The sequence below is a fragment of the Dermochelys coriacea genome, chromosome 2, assembly GCF_009764565.3.
Source record: "Dermochelys coriacea isolate rDerCor1 chromosome 2, rDerCor1.pri.v4, whole genome shotgun sequence".
Lineage (NCBI taxonomy): Eukaryota > Metazoa > Chordata > Testudines > Dermochelyidae > Dermochelys > Dermochelys coriacea.
Genome location: NC_050069.1, coordinates 251496247 through 251511881, shown reverse-complemented (window position 1 = coordinate 251511881; position 15635 = coordinate 251496247). Strand labels below are relative to the sequence as shown.

Sequence of the window (15635 nt, the reverse complement as noted above, 5' to 3'; positions counted from 1 at the left end):
TTTTCATGGCTCTGTATCTCACCTGAAGATGAAATGACATGACACCACAATTTAACCCGATAGGATAGAAAAGTGAATTTTGCTGATAGGCCCTATATTTATTATTACTGTGGGAAATAGGATTCTTTCATCCAAACTTTTATGAAGATTAGTGGCCAACACTACCTACACAAGCAAGATCCCTGGGTTTGCTTATTTACAGTGAATACTGCAAGTCCGGCACCTCTCTGAAGAAGAAAGCCAGAAAATCTCTTGGCCTTGTAATGCTGTGCAATAGTCTTTAGATTACTGGAAGGTGCTTTCTGCTTCCAAGGTAATAATCACTTCCTGACCTTACGGAGAAGTACTATAGTATTTAGTCAGGATGAAACTTATTGAGTTTTAAATGGGATTCTATAGAAAGTACTCTGAAAACCTATAGAATTTAATGGAAAAGATCATCTTTCTGTAGTTTGAACCATTCTATAGAATTTAATAGATAATTCTATTCCTGCTCTAGCTGTTTCTGAATTGATAGGATAACCCTTACGTTATTAACCTGAAACGTACCATGATTAAATAATGCAGAAGAATTGGGTTGAAAGAGATTTTTGAACTTCAAACAGAAATTGTAACAGTTTGGAAAAGCATCAAGAAGTGCTTTACAAACCCAGAGGAACTGAGGATTGCCACTGTCACCCAGGTTTGCAGTGGGTATGGGGAGAGTGAGCTCGGAAAATATTAATCAATCACAGCGCAAGGATCTTCCCTCTGAAAGCTACCATCCCCTTGGGTTGTCAGTCAGTAACAACACAGCATCCCTGCAACGAGACCATTCCATTTGGCAACAGAAGGTGGGGGCCAGGATATATCAAGTTTGAATTTTGGTAGGTTGGTTTGGATGTAGCTACCTACATTTTCAGAAAGCCATGTCACACTGTCTCCACAATAAATCTAATTCAAACACTGGCAGATATTGTTCAAACTGATTTAATCTGCCCTGATCTGCAATTTTGTGTTAGCTAAAGTAATAAAGGAGTCCTGTTAAACCTAAATTATCAAATGAAAAAGGCAATTTTCTCATTCATACCCCATTAGTTTTTTTAGTTATTGCTAGGAAAGCTCTAAAATACTTATGCCATAAAATAAACATGTGGCTTAATATACAGTATGTGTACTTAAGAGGATGATGGCATCTGCAGTAACTGCTCTATACTGCCAGGGTAATGGGATGCACAAATTAAGCAGTAGCAGCACACACTGAAAAGAGTGTACAAAAACATACATAGAAAAGTAACACGTCTGGCACTTTTTGAAATAACTCTTTAATCACCAAAAAGAAGAAATCACCAACATCCATACCTACAACACAAAATTGCAACATATTATTTAATTCCAAACAGGTGCCTGTCGCCTCTCTTTTAGCAAAACTGCAATGCTATTTTTTAAACAATTCATTGAATAGAGATTTACAAAAGACCCCAAAATTAAAGCCATTGATATATTTTGCAATTCTGAAATCAAACTCTTAACCTGGCACAATTAAAAGCATACAACACTTTCAAGTAATTTTGAAAAAATATAAACTTGGAAACTACAACCACGTTAGGTAACATTTTCAAAAGCATCTACGGGGCCTAAGTCCCATTTTCAAAAAGGAATTACTCTTAGGAGCCTAAGTCACTTTTGAAAATGTTACCCATAGTCCCTCATTCAAATAAATCAAAGTGTTTCTATCAGCAGTTTTAATTTCCCCCAAAAAATAAAAATGAAAAATGTGGGTGTGTTTAAACAAAGTTACATCACTGGATCATTTTCAGACATACTTTCGCATCACTTTGCAACAGTAGGTATAAGAATTTAGAGCACAAGAACCCTAGAAATTCTACCTACATTTCTTCATCCCATAATAATGAATTAAAGTGATATGTATCATTTAGAATGGGGAAAGAACAGAAATATTGTAGAGAGCTGCAACCAATGTCTGGATGGAGACAAATTCATACAATGTCGATTGAAAACTTTTGTTTCAGCCAGGAATGCCTGGAATGCATTTGCTGAAATATCCTTTCTGGTCTAAAAAGAATGGTAACAACACTACTTGGGGTGTGGGTGTGTGTGTGTGTGTGTGGGGGGGAGGAAATAATGCCAAAATATAAACAAGCTCCCATTCTCCCCTGTAATCCTATAAAATCAACAATCTGCTTTCATAACAGCTCAGGCCATTCATACAGCTGCTATCTGGGGCCTACAACTCACTTCTTGAGGTTAGACTATCCCATTTTCTTTTCTGCTAGGCCAGTGGTACATAAGTAGTGTTGTTGTGCTCTTTATACATTGGGTTCCCATTAATGTGACCGACTTGTTCTTTGCAGTTGTGACAACTGTGCAGGCCTATTTACTTATAGCTCAGATTTTCTCCCATTCATTGCACAAAGCTGAAAAGTAAACAACAGTTAAGAAAACATTCGCTTGCCAAAGCCCAGCATGAAAAGGCGCAGCCTCTTTATGCAAGAGGCCAGACCTGTGTTTACTAACACACACAGCCTTATTTCATGCTCTTGCTTGGTATTGTGTAAGAACAATCCTGGTCCTCTTCAGCCTCTGAGAAGTTACAAAATATAACAGAACACTGTGTTTTCTGAGAATATATTGACTGCACTGATTATCCACAATACTGTACATTTGCTATTAAGAACAAGAACGTGTGCTTTCAAAATGTGAAATTCAGGGCTCTGAGGGTGTGAAAGGAATTAAATGGATTGTTCTGTCACTTAATCCGAGGCTTTAAGGTATCTTTTTTTAAATTTTAAGAAACAGAAGCAGAACACACATTTTAACTGTTGAACTTTTACTGGCTATAGAAGTTTGTAAAGACCCTATTACTATGTGGATACAATAGAAGATACACAGTTAAGGTCAGGTCACGGTTTCCAACAACATTCACAGGGACTGAGAATAAGGAAATGAGCGATGGATCCTCAGGGAACCTCAAGGAGATGGAACTGCTCATTGTGGAAGTGCCTTGAGTATTGCATTCACTTCCTCTGCAACTGCTGTCAATGCAAACTCAAACTGCTCCTGTAGAGAGAACAAATACACAGTCTGAATAATAAAACAATAAAATAATAAAACAAAACATTCCAGGAAGGAAGCCTGGTGCACTATTCAGTTGTGAAGCATCCTCAAGATATTATTAAAAATATGAATATGCAAGATGAACTGCACTTTCCAAGGGAAAGGAACAAAATGTTCTGAGATTACGGGTGCAATATACTACATTTGACAGGATCTTACAACTCACAGAGAAAAATGCAGATAGCAGAAACCAAGAAGCACTTGTTATTACAGCTGGATATTAGCATACAATGACATACAACTGCATGGTCAGAAAGGTCTGTGAGCAACTGATCACTATCCACTTCCATCTGACAGATGAAACTGGTTAAATATCCATGACTGACGTATGGGAATAGGTGGGGCTCTGGAGACAGGGCTCCTTCGCTTCCTTAACCCAGCATTTCCAGACGATAGCAACTACAGTAAATCTTTCCCCACATTATGCACACTGTAAGAAAACAAGGACTGTAACATTTTGACAGGTTTCAGAGTAGCAGCCGTGTTAGTCTGTATTCGCAAAAAGAAAAGGAGTACTTGTGGCACCTTAGAGACTAACAAATTTATTTGAGCATAAGCTTTCGTGAGCTACAGCTCACTTCATCAGATGCATTTGGTGGAAAAAACAGAGGGGAGATTGATATACACACCCAGAGAACACTCCTTTTCTTTTTGTCTGAAAGGAGCTTTTCTTTGTTACTGATTTTATAGTAAACACAACTGCCAAAATTACTAAAATCAGTTCTGTACTCGAGTATTTTTGTAGATTTGCCTTCCAAATACTGATGTGACCTGATCTTGAGAGATTAGATGAAATCACAACCAAAAGTGGGAAGGCTGCAGGCATATACACCTGCCTTATAAAAAGCACACACCTAGCACATTCTAGTCTCAGATAAGGACAGAAGTTTCATTTCCTCAAGATTAGTAGGTGTGAAAACACTGGGATACAGTAAGACAGTTTATGTGAGAGAGAGAAAATATGTAAATTTAAAATTTTATTATCTATTTTCTAAGCAAACTATTTTGCTAAGAAATTTAGTTTACTAAAATGTTGGAATCTGCATCTTCTTTTTTTTTAATGTTAAAAATCTTTTTATATTTGACTGTCCAGTCTGTTCACAAAAAAAGGAGTCACGAGTTGTGCGGAATGAATAGTGAATCTGCTCAAAGTATTCTAAAGTTTTATTTCACATTTTGCATATGTTTCAAATAATCTAAAGCACCCCAGAGTTTCAAACAGACACTGAAAAGGTTCAAGTAAATAAAATATTTCAGGCTGCGTTTCTTATGGCTGCTCTGAGGATCACTCTTTGAAAGGGAGGACAAACGGGGAACAAAGAGGGAAGGCAGGAGGAGAACTGAGAGAATGTGCAGACCAACTGCACTCAGATACCACAGGAATGAGCATGGTTTAAGAACCTGCATAGAACAGAACAGAACTGGGCCAGAAAGCCAGGGTTGTTGGGGAAGGACTGTGACCATAGCTCAGATGTGTTCTGCACAATATGGATTGGAACCACCACTGCAAATACCTCCGTTCGTTAGGATAATATCTGTCTCCACAGGTGAGGGAAGTCCCAAGTACAGGTATCCTCTAGCCCCCGGTTTTGACTACGTGACAAGTGCTGTACAGTAGGCTTGAAGTCATAGATTCATAGATTCATAGATACTAAGGTCAGAAGGGACCACTCTGATCATCTAGTCCGACCTCCTGCACAGCGCAGGCCACAGAATGTCACCCACCACTCCTATGAAAAACCTCACCCATGTCTGAGCTATTGAAGTCCTCAAACCATGGTTCAAAACTTCAAGGAGCAGAGAAGCCTCCCTCCAGTCAACCATGCCCCATGCTACAGAGGAAGGCGAAAAACCTCCAGGGCCTCTCCAATCTGCCCTGGAGGAAAACTCCCTCCCGACCCCAAACATGGCAATCAGCCAAACCCTGAGCACATGGGCAAGATTCACCAGCCAGATACCCAGGAAAGAGTTTTCTATAGTAAATCAGATCCCATCGATCTAATATCCCATCTCAGGGGATTTGGCCTATTTACCCTGAATATTTAAAGATCAATTACTTACCAAAATCCCATTATCCCATCATACCATCTCCTCCATAAACGTATCGAGTAGAATCTTAAAACCAGATAGATCTTTTGCCCCCACTGCTTCCCTTGGAAGGTTATTCCAAAACTTCACTCCTCTGATGGTTAAAAACCTTCATCTGATTTCAAGTCTAAACTTCCTGGTGGTCAGTTTATACCCATTTGTTCTTGTGTCCACATTGGTGCTGAGCTTAAATAATTCCTCTCCCTCTCCTATATTTATCCCTCTGATATATTTATAGAGAGCAATCATATCTCCCCTCAACCTTCTTTTAGTTAGGCTAAACAAGCCAAGCTCCTTAAGTCTCCTTTCATAAGACAAGTTTTCCATTCCTCGGATCATCCTAGTAGCCCTTCTCTGTACCTGCTCCAGTTTGAATTCATCATTTTAAACATGGGAGACCAGAACTGCACACAGTATTCTAGGTGAGGTCTCACCAGTGCCTTGTATAACGGTACTAAAACCTCCTTATCCCTACTGGAAATGCCTCTCCTGATGCATCCTAAAACCGCATTAGCTTTTTTCACAGCCATATCACATTGGCAGCTCATAGTCATCCTATGATCAACCAATACTCCAGGTCCTTCTCCTCTTCCGTTACTTCTAATTGATGCGTCCCCAACTTATAACTAAAATTCTTGTTATTAATCCCTAAATGCATAACCTTACACTTCTCACTATTAAATTTCATCCTATTACTATTACTCCAGTTTACAAGGTCATCCAGATCCTCCTGTATAATATCCCGATCCTTCTCCGAATTGGCAATACCTCCCAGCTTTGTATCATCTGCAAACTTTATTAGCACACTCCCACTTTTTGTGCCAAGGTCAGTAACAAAAAGATTAAATAAGATTGGTCCCAAAACCGATCCCTGAGGACTCCACTGGTAATCTCCCTCCAACCTGACAGTTCGCCTTTCAGTAGGACCCGTTGCAGTCTCCCCTTTAACCAATTCCTTATCCACCTTCTGATGTTCATATTGATCCCCATCTTCTCCAATTTAACTAATAATTCCCCATGTGGCACGGTATCAAATGCCTTACTGAAATCTAGGTAAATTAGATCCACTGCATTTCCTTTATCTAAAAAATCTGTTACTTTTTCAAAAAAGGAGATTAGGTTGGTTTGGCACGATCTACCTTTTGTAAAACCATGTTGTATTTTGTCCCATTTACCATTGACTTCAATGTCCTTAACTAATTTCTCCTTCAAAATTTTTTCCAGGACCTTGCATACTACAGATGTCAAACTAACTGGCCTGTAGTTACCTGGATCACTTTTTTTTCCTTTCTTAAAAATAGGAACTATATTAGCAATTCTCCAATCATTCGGTACTATTCCTGAGTTTACAGATTCATTAAAAATTCTTGCTAATGGGCTTGCAATTTCAGGTGCCAATTCCTTTAATATTCTTGGATGAAGATTATCTGGGCCCCCCGATTTAGTCCCATTAAGCTGTTTCAGTTTCGCTTCTACCTCTGATATGGTAATATCTACCTCTATATCCTCCTTCCCATTTGTCATGCTACCATTATCCCCAAGATCCTCTTTAGCCTTATTAAAGACTGAGGCAAAGTATTTGTTTAGATATTGGGCCATGCCTAGATTATTTTTAACCTCCGCTCCATCCTCAGTGTTAAGCGGCCCCACTTCTTCCTTCTTAGTTTTCTTCTTATTTATATGGCTATAGAACCTTTTACTATTGGTTTTAATTCCCTTTGCAAGGTCCAACTCTACTCGACTTTTAGCCTCTCTGACTTTATCCCTACATCTTCTGACCTCAATTAGGTAGCTTTCCTTGCTGATCCCTCCCATCTTCCACTCCCTGTATGCTTTCTGCTTCTTCATAATCACCTCTCTAAGATGCTTGCTCATCCAGCTTGGTCTACAACTCCTTCCTATGAATTTTTTCCCCTTTCTTGGGATACAGGCTTCCGATAGCTTCTGCAGTTTTGATTTAAAGTAATCCCAGGCCTCAACTACCTTTAGATCCATAAGTTCTTCAGTCCAATCCACTTCCCTAACTAATTTCCTTAATTTTTGAAAGTCAGCCCTTTTGAAATCAAAAACCCTAGTTGCAGATTTATTTTTGTTAATCCTTCCATTTAGTTTGAACTGAATTAGCTCATGATCACTTGAGCCAAGATTGTCCCCTACAACCATTTCTTCTATGAGGTCCTCGCTACTCACCAAAATTAAATCTAAAATGGCATCCCCTCTAGTCGGTTCAGCAACTACTTGATGAAGGAATCCATCAGCTATCGCATCTAGGAAAATCTGAGCCCTATTATTATTACTAGCACTGGTCCTCCAGTCTATATCTGGGAAGTTAAAGTCTCCCATGATCACGCAGTTTCCATTAGTATTTACTTTATTAAAGACATTAAAAAGGGCTCTATCCATATCCAAATTAGATCCCGGAGGTCTATAGCACACCCCAAGCACTATCGTAGGAGAGGCTTTACTAGTTTTCTTCCCCAATGTAATTTTTGCCCAGACAGACTCTGTCTTATCCATTGCATCGCTTCTTATTTCTTTACATTCTAACTCATCGTTGATATACAATGCTACTCCACCCCCTTTACCTTTGTTTCTGTCTTTCCTAAACAGTACATACCCTTCAATACCTGTAGTCCAGTCATGACTACTATTCCACCATGTTTCTGTTATCCCTATAATATCTGGTTTCACTTCCTGCACCAGTAGCTCTAGTTCCTCCATTTTGTTACCTAGACTCCTCGCATTGGTGTATAAACATCTTAATTTTTGCTGTTTGGCCTCGCTCACATTTTGTACCCTATTAGGCACAGTCATTCTACAGCCAGTATAACCTATTAGACTAGTATCCACACCGCCCTCGCTCCTTATATACATTCTCCTACCCATGGCTGTATCCTTTCTTACTTCATCTTCTTCCCTCTCAATGCTAAAATCTGGCGTGGAGATTTTCTGGACATCTCCCATCCATCTCCCCCCAATTCCTAGTTTAAAGCTCTCTTTATCAGTTGTGCCAGCCTCGATCCTAGAAGTCTATTTCCTTCCCTACTCAGATGAAGTCCATCCCGAGAGAACTGACCTCTGTCCGTGAATGCCTCCCAGTGGCCATACATCCCAAAGCCCTCCTTATAGCACCACTGCCTAAGCCATCTGTTGACAGTCATAATCTTGTCACACCTTTGTTGCCCTTCTCTAGGAACAGGAAGGATCCCGCTAAAGATCACCTGAGCCTCAATTTCCTTAAGCGTCTTCCCCAGCCTAGCATAGTCTCCCTTGATACTTTCCAGCGAGAATCTGGCTGTATCATTTGTTCCCACATGAAGGATAATTAGGGGATTCTTTCCCGCTCCCTTGAGGATCCTTTTCAACCTCAGGTCTACATCCCGTATCTTAGCACCCGGAAGACAGCACACCCTTCTATTCTCAGGATCAGCTCTAGTTACAGGCCTGTCTATTCTTCTCAATAAAGAGTCCCCGATCACATAGACCTGCCTTTTCCTGGTGACAGTGCTATTCTCCAGTCTCTCCCCTGTTCCCTCTGGCTGCAAGTTCTTTCCATTCCTGTTTTCCCTTACAATTTTCTTCAACCCATCCTGTATCCTCCTGGGGCTCATATTTGGTGTAGTCTCCCTTGACTCTTCCCCTTTTTCTATAGGGCTAGCCTCTCTTCTCTTCTTCCTTACCCTTCCACCTTCAGCGACTACCTGCTGAGCCCCTTCATTTTCCAACTCTGCAAACCTGTTCCTAAGCTCTATTTCTCCTTCACTAGCCCGTCTTTTTCTCTGCCTGGTTCTTTGAGTCACATGTTTCCACTGACCACTTTCCTCATCCAGTCTCTCCTCAAAATTCCCCAGCCCTGCTTCCATCCGTGAGTCTGAGCTTTTCCCTTCAGATACCTCATATCTTTGCTCCATCATCTGCTCAAACCCCTTCCTAAACTCAACCAGACTTTCCACCTGCATCTCCAAACCTCGGATCTTTTCCTCCATCAGCTCTATCAGACGGCATTTCATGCAGACAAAACTCTTACCGGTTCCCCCCTCCAGGATCATGTACATACCACAGCTTCCACATCCAGTCATCCTCAATGTGTCTTTCACTGCAGGAGTCACTCCCACAGCTGCCTCTGTATGTGTCATCTCCTTCCCACCTAAATCCTGTTAATCTGGGAAACACAAGCCACACCAAAACACCACCACCCACAGCAAAAGCAAACCCCAAACAAGCACCACAATACAAACTCCCCTTGCAAACTCCCACTCAAACTCCCCTGTTTAGAGCTCTGTTTGCTAGCTCCTGTGCCGCTGCAGCTGTCTGTCCACAGACTATACGAGCCAATGCAGCAGTGGCTCATGGCCCCTGAAAACGGACAGCCCCCAAGGTGATTATTGAAGATTGGACTAAGGATATGCAATTGCATTTTGTCTCCCACAAAACTCCACCCCAGGTGGAAAGCTGGTGGAAGGATTGAAGGCTAAGAGGAATCACAGCTAATAGAGCTAACTGGAGGATGACCATTCCGGTTCATATCAACTGTTGAGGTTTTTAAATATGTTTTCATTCCACTCTGGAACTAAAACAAAACCTTTTGAACTTTTTACAAAAATGGAATTGTATCAAAATGTCCATTTTCTCTGACGATGCAAATGTTGAAATGTCAGAGACAGAAGCCTGGTGGTCAGGATGTGGAAGACATAAGGTCAAATCCCTGTTCTCCCTGATTCAAAGCAGAATTTCTCATCCTAGTTCTCTCTGATTCAGGCATTTGACTGGGACTTCCACTTTCCAGGTGCTCTAACTACCAGGCTAAGAACATGAGTATCGCTATCTCTCCCCCCAAAAATGTTTGGGTTTTGACAAAACAACATATTTCAACAAAATTTCATGACACTGAAAATGTTTCAACTGGCTATTTCAGACTCCACTGAGAATACAAGATGGCTTGTACTTCATCACTTCAATGTCAGACTTCTACACCCTCATCCCGTACATTGCAGAGCCAATGCTTATATTGACTAGAAAACCCTATTGTGACATAGCTAAGGACACAGTTCGTGGATAGCAATGGGGTGGGAGGATTAGAATAATTTCTCAGATACATCTGAGATCATGAGTTGTGCAGTCAGCCTGGCAACAACTATAGCCAAACTAGCACACACGTGCAGCTTCAGGATTCGGTCCTCCAATTTTGTATCAACCCTAGAGAGTGATAGCTTACCATTGCTATGCATGGAAGGATGATGTTCAGATACAGAAGCTACCCCATGACTTGCGGCATAACCGCCAACATATGATTTGTCTACCTGGATTAAAGTAAAATCTGAAGTGCTGGTGGCCACCCAGGAGAAGCAGGAATGGGATGCTAGTGCTGATACAGCACACTGAATTCATAAGAGGGCAGCATGAGCAGCAGAAGGCCAAGAGTGGGAAGCAAGAAAGGGCATTCCACCTGGACATGCATTTGTAGGGGCACACGTGAATATAGCACATAATTCTACCTATTCAGAACAAATTACTCTGCTACAGGAGAACCTAACGTGAAGACCAAGGGCCAGAGATGGAGCTTTGGAGATTACTTCAATAGAGCTACACCAAGTTATACTACCTGAGGATTCGGACCTTAATTACTGAGGCAACTTAACCTACAAAGCATAGTCCTGAGAATCTAGGGTAAAACCAACCGTACTGCAGTGAAAGGGATGGTACGACTGATGCGCAGCACTGTTTCCCTAGCACAGGGCTAGGTCTATCAGGCACAGCGAACTCAAAATGCTATTGCTTCCACCGATGCCCACGGCTAATCTTTAGCGAGCAAAACCACCTAACCTACTTCCCCCACACCTTTAAGCGTAACCTCCTACATCTAGATAACATGAACTTTAATCTTAGCAATGTTTAAGGGACCCACTCTGTTAATCTATATTCAGCTGTGCTACAATCAATATGCGTTACAGCTCAATACAAGACTGAATGAGTAGAGCTGAGCCTGGATGGGCAAACTTGGGGTAAAGATCAGAGCTGGAAAGGGATTTTGGTTTCATCTCTAATGCAGAGGCAGTATAAATCCAGTATCTTAGAAAAAGAGTAATATAATTGTGTTTAATTTTGATTCCAAGTAAAAACTGGAAAGAAAACCACAGGTTATGTGTTATATGTGAGACAGCAATGAGAAGGGAAGAAAGAATTTTCTCATCCCAAAAGAATATATTCATTCATTACTCTTTATGTCACATGTTACTTTTCAACAATATTTTGTGATTCCCCCTGAAAAAACAAAACCTTCATTGTACCCATCAGAAATACAGAATGATCATTTTATATATGTTTATTATATACCGTGTTTTTGGATAAAAGATTGTTTCTTATAGACAATATGTTGCTAACAAATCATTCACACAATTATTGAAAATGTGGAGCACTGTCTGCTGGAAATGCAATGATATTGCTGAAGTAACTCAGTGCGTATTTGCCTAGGGATATTCTATAACTGGCATTTCTAACCTGATTTTTAATCCATTATTTTAAATTACTCCAAGAGCCTGATATTCCTTATTTGTATTCAGCTGGGAAAGCACAAGGGTTTGTTTATATAAATAAATAAATCTCTGAGGACAACATAGCACTGGCATGTAACCAGATATTTACAATCTGAAATATGCTAGCTTGAATAAGTGATTTTGGGCAGTTCTGAGAAAATGATAATGGTGGAGGGAGAGACAAGAGAGATGAGCAGTATTTCACACTAGATCAACGCATCAGATTAATTTTATTTATGAAGGTTCTCCAGGTACACATTTTAAGGGGAGAACACCATACTGAAGTGTAACTATCAGTGAGATTTCCATGTGATCAACCGATCAGGCTCAGAGAAGTTTATATTCCATTTTCCTACTCTGTAGTTTAGGAACTTTGTTGTTGTTGTTGAGGGTAACATACCCTTCTATATCAATAGAAAGGAATGCCAGAGTAAGGATTCAACAGAAAGACTGACATGTACAGGGGATGCACTGATAGTATGTGTCAGGATTTACATTTCCTATAGGAATCAAATACATGCTCAGTTAGATTCTGTATGTTATTGCTTTTTTGAAAATTAGAGTAGAAGACGAGTTTGTGATACAGTAGAACCTTAGAGTTATGAAAACCAGAGTTACAAACTGACTGGTCGACCACACACCTCATCTGGAACTGTAAATACGCAATCGGGGAACAGAAATGGAAAAAAAGCAAATACTATACAGTACAGAACTGTGTTAAATGTAAACTACTAAAAAAGGGAAAGTCTGAAAAAAATTTGACAAGGGAAGGAAACTGTTTCTGTGCTTGTTTCATTTAAATTAAGATGATTAAAAGCATTTTTCTTCTGCAAAGTAAGTTTCAAAGCTCTATTAAGTCAGTGTTCAGTTGTAAACATTTGAAACAATCACTATATTTTGTTCAGAGTTATGAACAACTTCCATTTATGAGGTGTTTGTAACTCTGAGGTTCTACTGTACTTTGCACCTCACTTGCAGATAAAAATTGGACAACTTCAACTACCCAATAAGCATCATTCTGCCTCCACCTGATGCAATGACACAAAAATATCCCTAACAGTTCTCCAACACCAGTTTTCCCAGGTTAGATATGGAACAGAAATGAATGGAATTGGAAGGAATCCATTACTTCCTCAAGAAGAGTTATGAAACAGTGTCTGGTACAGAAAACCATCTGTTCCACAACTACCCAGCAGCAACTTTCATTTCCCATATGTTGCAGAGATTTCCATCAGTACCTACTTAATCATGGGACCCTGTCATATCATTGCTCTTTGTTGTCCATCTACCCACACTGTAAGCTCCAGATGGGGACCAACAAAACCATGCCATTTTCTGCCCATGTAATGTATAGATATCTATTTAGTTGGTCTCCCCATCGTGAATGAGATTCCTCAATGTCATATATAACAACAAACTTTAATTTCATCATTGCAGCTCTTAACAAGCAGCAAGTGAGGATAACCCAAGGTATTTTTCCATCTTTTATCAATGTTACTTATAGCAGCAGCGCAAAGACGAAATTCAAATTTGAGATGCGTAGAAACATAACACTTTTCTTTGTAAATTGATGACTCTGTTGCACATTGTTCCCATTAACAAACAACTAAATGATATTTTATTGCACTTCACCAGAAGATACAAATGTAGCCTACCATGCAATATGTATATAAAAGAACAGACAGCAAGAGTTTAAAAGGAAGCATAGGGTTTCAACCATCAAGTGTGAAAAACACATTATTTCAGAAACAGGCCTGTGTACTGTTACTCCCCTTTAAAGAGCTTGATTTCCTCCTGAACCATTTCCTGTAAGCTGAAACTTTTTCAGCATAAAAACTGAATGCAGCAGTTATGGTCTTAAGTGATTTGGAACCTTTGGTTTCCATACTGCATGATACCGAACTGCAAATACTCTAAGAAAATAATCTATCCTTGAAGATTAGAGCAAGAACTTTTTTTTTAGCATGCATTTTCTTTAATAGACTATAGATTGCTGTCTTGACTGTCTTTCATATATGTTAATCAAGATAGATGTGGAAGATGTTACAAGAAAGAGCAGTAAACATCAAATAAAGTAGCCTAGATAAATCTTCAGCATAAATAAGCCACAGTTGGTAGGGAACCAGAGTAATCAGCTAGCGACTTGTGTTTTATTAGGTCATGCCCTTTCTCTTCTATCATGAAAATAACTACAGTGAAATACCTTTAATGTATTTAAAATCCCAGTAGATGTATTGACAGTACCTTTGTCTGGACCATGCCTGGTCTCTGGTCCCTCAAGTGCTCCAGGGTTGCAGCAATATCAATCTCTTTAGCACCTGTAACAAACCACAAACTGGGATGAGTTCAGAGCAAAAGATAATACATGCTGAATCTGTCAATCTCTTGCTATCGGGTTCCCTTTAGGCGAACAGTCCAATTGAAAATTATTACATCCATCCCTCAGCAGACTAGGCAGACAGCTGCAATTTGTGTGTTCATAAAGGAAAAAAAATAGGTGGAAAAGGCAGTTTTGATTAGCATTAATTCAAGAAAACCTGGAGAAAAACAAATTCTTAAGAGATGCCTAGGTAGATACCTCCCAACAGCAGAACATATTTATTAGAAACTACAGGCCCATCCTGGCAATGCTTATTGCTGTAAGTTACCCCATTGCTGGCGCAGGAGATATGCATGGTTTAAGCTCTAAGCATTTACCATTATCAGTTCTATCACATTTTAAAAAGGTCTCAAAGCCAACCGCAGTCAGGTTTATGCTAATATAAACAGCATGAACATCCTCTTTAAGAGAGACACTCCCACAGTTCCCCTCAATAGCACCTTTTCAGGAAAATTCATACTCAAAACACTCAAGAAAGGCAATTTAAAACAAATAGTTTAATTTTGTTTTAATGTGGGGAAAATACCAAGAAAATCTTTAAAAACAAATCACCAAGGCTAAGAAAATATATCACTTTGTAACGTCTTCCTGAAAATGAGCATTTCTGTATCTGTATCAGAAATAGACCTTTAGTCATACAATGGGCGTAGCAAGGACAGCTCAAAGGTTGCCACCTGGGATCTCTACATATTACATGGGACTTTACATGAGATATTTGACGATAAAGTAGGAAGATATTTAAGACAAAAATAAAGATCTCCTCAAAAAACCAAAAGAAAAGACACTTCCCAAAAGTGTAATAAATAAAATAAAATAATAATATCACATCTCAACCACAGCTGATGCAGCTAGAATTCCCATGGAAAGCATCAATTCAGGTGAGGATTGCACCACAGAAAACGACAAATAACTGTTACCCTTGTCTGCAGAACAAGAGCACCTTTTTAACAATGTGAGTACTTAATTTTAATGGGAACGGTGTAACTTAATCAACACCCACACACTGAAGGAGAGATTTTCAAAGTTTCACCTTTACCTACAGTGGGGGAAGAGTTAGGCTGATGCTGTACTTTTTTCAAAATCCCACCTATAATTTTTATAAAGGATGGCAGCCTCTATGCCTAGGCCTTAAGATTAAAATGTCAAGGTAACGCAAGGGGTTTGCGCAGGAACCCAATGATACTGTTCAATGTTCAGGCAGACTTCCATACGCCCTTTATGAAAATTTCAATGTCAGACAAAAGTTGATTTCACAATACACATTTTTCAAACCTCTTGAGAATCAACAGTCAGAAAAATCTTAAAAGTGCATTAAATAGCCATTGAGCTCCTTCCTTTCTATCATACAGATTATGGTGCTGATCAGGGTGCTTATACACTATCACCAGGACTACAGCCCTGCTAGTGTGCACGATGTTTGGTAATAAGGCCCTGACTCAGCAAAGCAGTTAAGCACATGGGTAGTACCATTGGACTAGCGATCTTAAAGTTAAGCACGTGTTTAAGTGTTTTGCTGA

General features: G+C 39.7%; 1 protein-coding gene across 2 annotated transcripts in view; it reads right to left on the bottom strand.

Annotated features, from left to right (window-relative positions):
- Nucleotides 1–1282: 1282 nt before the first annotated feature.
- PTPRN2 (protein tyrosine phosphatase receptor type N2) overlaps nucleotides 1283–15635 on the bottom strand; it is a 992764-nt gene continuing 978411 nt past the window's right edge. For both annotated transcript variants that reach the window (XM_038390254.2, XM_038390255.2), the window contains 2 exons: nucleotides 13983–14056; nucleotides 1283–3060 (listed from right to left, as the gene is read on the bottom strand). In XM_038390254.2, the coding sequence (XP_038246182.1) occupies nucleotides 2989–3060; nucleotides 13983–14056 (146 nt within the window). In that variant the 3' untranslated portion in view covers nucleotides 1283–2988. The remainder of the gene's footprint in view (nucleotides 3061–13982; nucleotides 14057–15635) is intronic.